The sequence below is a fragment of the Ruditapes philippinarum genome, unplaced genomic scaffold (assembly GCF_026571515.1).
Source record: "Ruditapes philippinarum isolate M1 unplaced genomic scaffold, ASM2657151v2 ctg2450_1_1_1_1, whole genome shotgun sequence".
NCBI classification, from domain to species: domain Eukaryota; kingdom Metazoa; phylum Mollusca; class Bivalvia; order Venerida; family Veneridae; genus Ruditapes; species Ruditapes philippinarum.
In genome coordinates, this window is record NW_026854496.1 from 201,924 (window position 1) to 205,256 (window position 3,333).

General features: G+C 31.3%; 1 protein-coding gene across 1 annotated transcript; it reads left to right on the forward strand.

Moving 5' to 3' along the window:
• The first annotated feature begins 1,009 nt into the window (after positions 1 to 1,009).
• LOC132740270 (uncharacterized) lies at positions 1,010 to 3,327 on the forward strand. Its single transcript, XM_060728132.1, has 2 exons — positions 1,010 to 1,384; positions 2,265 to 3,327. The coding sequence occupies exons 1-2, from the start codon at positions 1,029 to 1,031 to the stop codon at positions 3,304 to 3,306; spliced, it is 1,398 nt and encodes a 465-aa protein (XP_060584115.1). The 5' UTR covers positions 1,010 to 1,028; the 3' UTR covers positions 3,307 to 3,327.
• Positions 3,328 to 3,333: the final 6 nt, after the last annotated feature.

The window sequence follows — 3,333 nt, forward strand, 5'->3', positions numbered from 1 at the left end:
TAATTAAATATTTCGTTATATTAATAAAACATTATCATTTATGTTACATTGCGTTTTTTTACATTTCGTAAATGATAAAATACATTTATAATGTTATATGTGTATAATATATGTATGTCATTATTTACAATTGTTTTTTGTTCATAATGTTGATGTATTCTGTGTTGTTTTAAAAATGATAAATGATTGACGATATTTCATGCCGATTTTGCCAGAAAAATATGTGCAACAGTCTTCTCTTTTAAATTATAACATTTTAATTTATACTTATAATTGTTAGTTTTTTCTATGTTCATCAATGTAATATCGTATAATTATCAATGGCAACGGACATATACAATCATTTATAGTCTACTTGTGTAACACATGATCAACACCACACTTGTTTATTGTCCCTTATTATGTGATCGCTATTAGCGAAGTCTAAAATTAACTGGAAAAAGTAAGTAAATTATGATTAATCTTTCAATACATTTTATTCATTATTCTTAAACCATTTATTTATTATTATTTTAAAAAACTATCAATCAATTAAATAATTCATAAAATCTACTTTAAATTTAACTTAGAATCTCTTAACTAAACGCGAATAGCAAATTAAATAAAATGATTCATCAATACCATAAAAATGTACCTTTTTATTCAATGATTGTATGTATTTATTGTTTGTATCATACATAAATCAAATGAAAATGTTATTATTATTTTTAGAATTGAACGTTTATCATTATGTATAGTTATAATAATAATAGATCTAATAAATAAATTTATGAGAAATGATCTGTGTTAATCAATTTTTGTAACCAAACTTAGTGACAAACATTCAATTTTGGAGAGAAAAAAAACTTATTTATTTGTTACGATATCAAATAAAATATCTACTCCTAAACCAGGAGAGACCGGACAATAAACGTGTGATACTAATTGCCGGTCTCTAGTAAAACCCGGCAAAATAGACCGGGAGAGACCGGGATTTACCGATAGGAGACCGGAGAATAGTACATCTCTAAAGTAGGACAGAAAAGAAAATGGCGACTGGAGGACGTTTAACCCGTTCAAAGATTAATGCTTCCGATGAAGTTATTGACTACGCTTGTTCTCCATGTACGAAGAGAAATAAAACAAACGAAGCTGTTAAATTTTGTGTGGAATGTCAGGAGTTCTTTTGTCCTCTATGTGTGGATAACCACAACAGTTTTTCTGTTTTAGAAGGACACTCCTTACTAGATAAATCACAGTTTGGATCTCTGGGGGGATCAGCTGCACCGAACGCACCTCCGTTGCCGACAGAGAGATGCAGTGTGCATTTAACGAAATTAGTGGACATGTACTGCGCAAACCACGACGCTGTTGGCTGTTCTATATGTTTAAATATCGACCACAGGTATGTTTAAATTAACGTTTTTATAGCGGCCCAGTAAACTTGTTACTAGTGTGTATTTTGCAACACCCACCCGTTCGTAACAATGAATTTCTTATTTATATGCTTATATAATTCTATGCCTTGATACTAACTTTATTGTCCTATTTTTATCTATAATGGGTCTAAAAATATCAACATATTTTTTTATAGTTAGAAATAAAACTTGCAATTTCCATGAGATAACTGTGACCACCTAACGGTTGAAATTTTTCACTTAACACGGATATATAAACACCCCTATTATATCAAACCCGTTAACATGTATATAGCAAGTAGGGCAGCTTGATACACGACAAACTAGCTAAATATTTTAACGTCTGGTGTCGCCATTTATAATACCAATAAATTCACCGCTATGTGAAAGTTGTCCGCTTACATTAAAATTTGTATACATGTTATTGAAACTCGATTCGCGTGTTTCTAAACATTTCATGGTGAGCTTCTGGTAAAAATAATTTGTCTGTTGTACGTACACCTTTACTGACAATTTGTTTGAACAACATAATTTATTATGTCCTTAACCATTTTGTAAATTCACATCTTACAACTGATGTTTTAAATTTGGCAATTCTAAGAAAAGTATGTACGAATTAAACTGGCAATTGTTTAGAAATTAGGGCCAAAATATATTTTATACTCCTGACAAATTCAAAATAGTTTCTCAAAGTCCCTTTCATTTGACCAAGGCGGCGCAGACAGTTTAAAACATCTATATTTACGAGACAGATATAACTATTTTTCTCTAGTTTGTACTTTTGAGAAGAAAAGAAAACAACATAAAAACATCGAACTAAGTATTTTCGTTTTTATTTAAAATAAGTGTTGTCGTTTATTCCTCCAGGATTTGTCAAGATGTACATTACGTACCTACATTTGTCCAGGAACTGAAGCCATCTTTGCAGACGTCGAGTTTAAAAAGTCAAGTAAACGCCACTATTGTAAAGCTTGAAGGTCTCATGAAACGGTACAATTATACAAGGGGTGAATTTGACACGAAAAGAGTTTCTTCCTTGAAAGATATCCAAGAATTCAGAAAAAAAATCAACAAAACTTTAGATCGATTAGAGCAAGCATCAATTCAGAATATTAACAAGCAGTATAAAGATTTAGATCTAACGTGCGAAAATGAAATGGCAGATATTCAAAGAATGCTTGATGTATTGAAAAGAAGTAAAACGTCGTTAGAATCATCTGTGACGAATGTATCGCAGCAGTTTGTAGTTGATAAAAAATGCAAAGGCGATATTGTAAATTCGGAAAGTCTTCTAGAACGATCTACGATCCATGAGTCAATGTTTATACCATTTAATGGAAACACAGAACTTTTCGATGACATAAATACATTTCATTCCCTAGATCAGAGTGTGCAACAAACTGCTCAGCAAATCAAGCCAAAGAAAACATTGTATGAATTAAAAAGTTCAGACACATTTGATATAAAACTATCAACAGACGAGGGATCATGTGAGATTCGATCAATGTGTATACTTGATTCTGGTGATATTCTAGTAACAGACTTTAAGAACAAAGCATTAAAACTGATAGATGGTGAATCGTATAACTTGAAAGACGCGCTAAAGGTTCAAGATCAACCGTCAGGAGTATGTAAAGGTCGGATTGATGAGGCAGTAGTTTGTTTAAACAGTCAAGTTATACAATTTGTTTCTACTAAAGAGAACCTTATTGTACTTGCTCAAAAATTAAGAATGAATCATATGTGTTTGGGCGTTTGTATGATTTCGTCTTGTTTATATGTCACTGACGGCAGAAATAGAAATATATTTAAGTACGACTTAAACGGAAAACTTTTGAAAACAATATCTGGTAATAAAATCTTTTCATGGAATCGATTTTTAGCTGGCAGTTACGACGGGAAGTCTTAATATGTCACTGACTGTGACAATGGACTG

Excerpts from the sequence above, each read along its gene's own strand:
- LOC132740270 (XM_060728132.1), top strand. The coding sequence starts at position 1,029 with ATGGCGACTGGAGGACGTTTAACCCGTTCAAAGATTAATGCTTCCGAT. Across the intron at positions 1,385-2,264 it reads TGTTTAAATATCGACCACAG|GATTTGTCAAGATGTACATT; the intron begins GTATGTTTAAAT and ends TTATTCCTCCAG.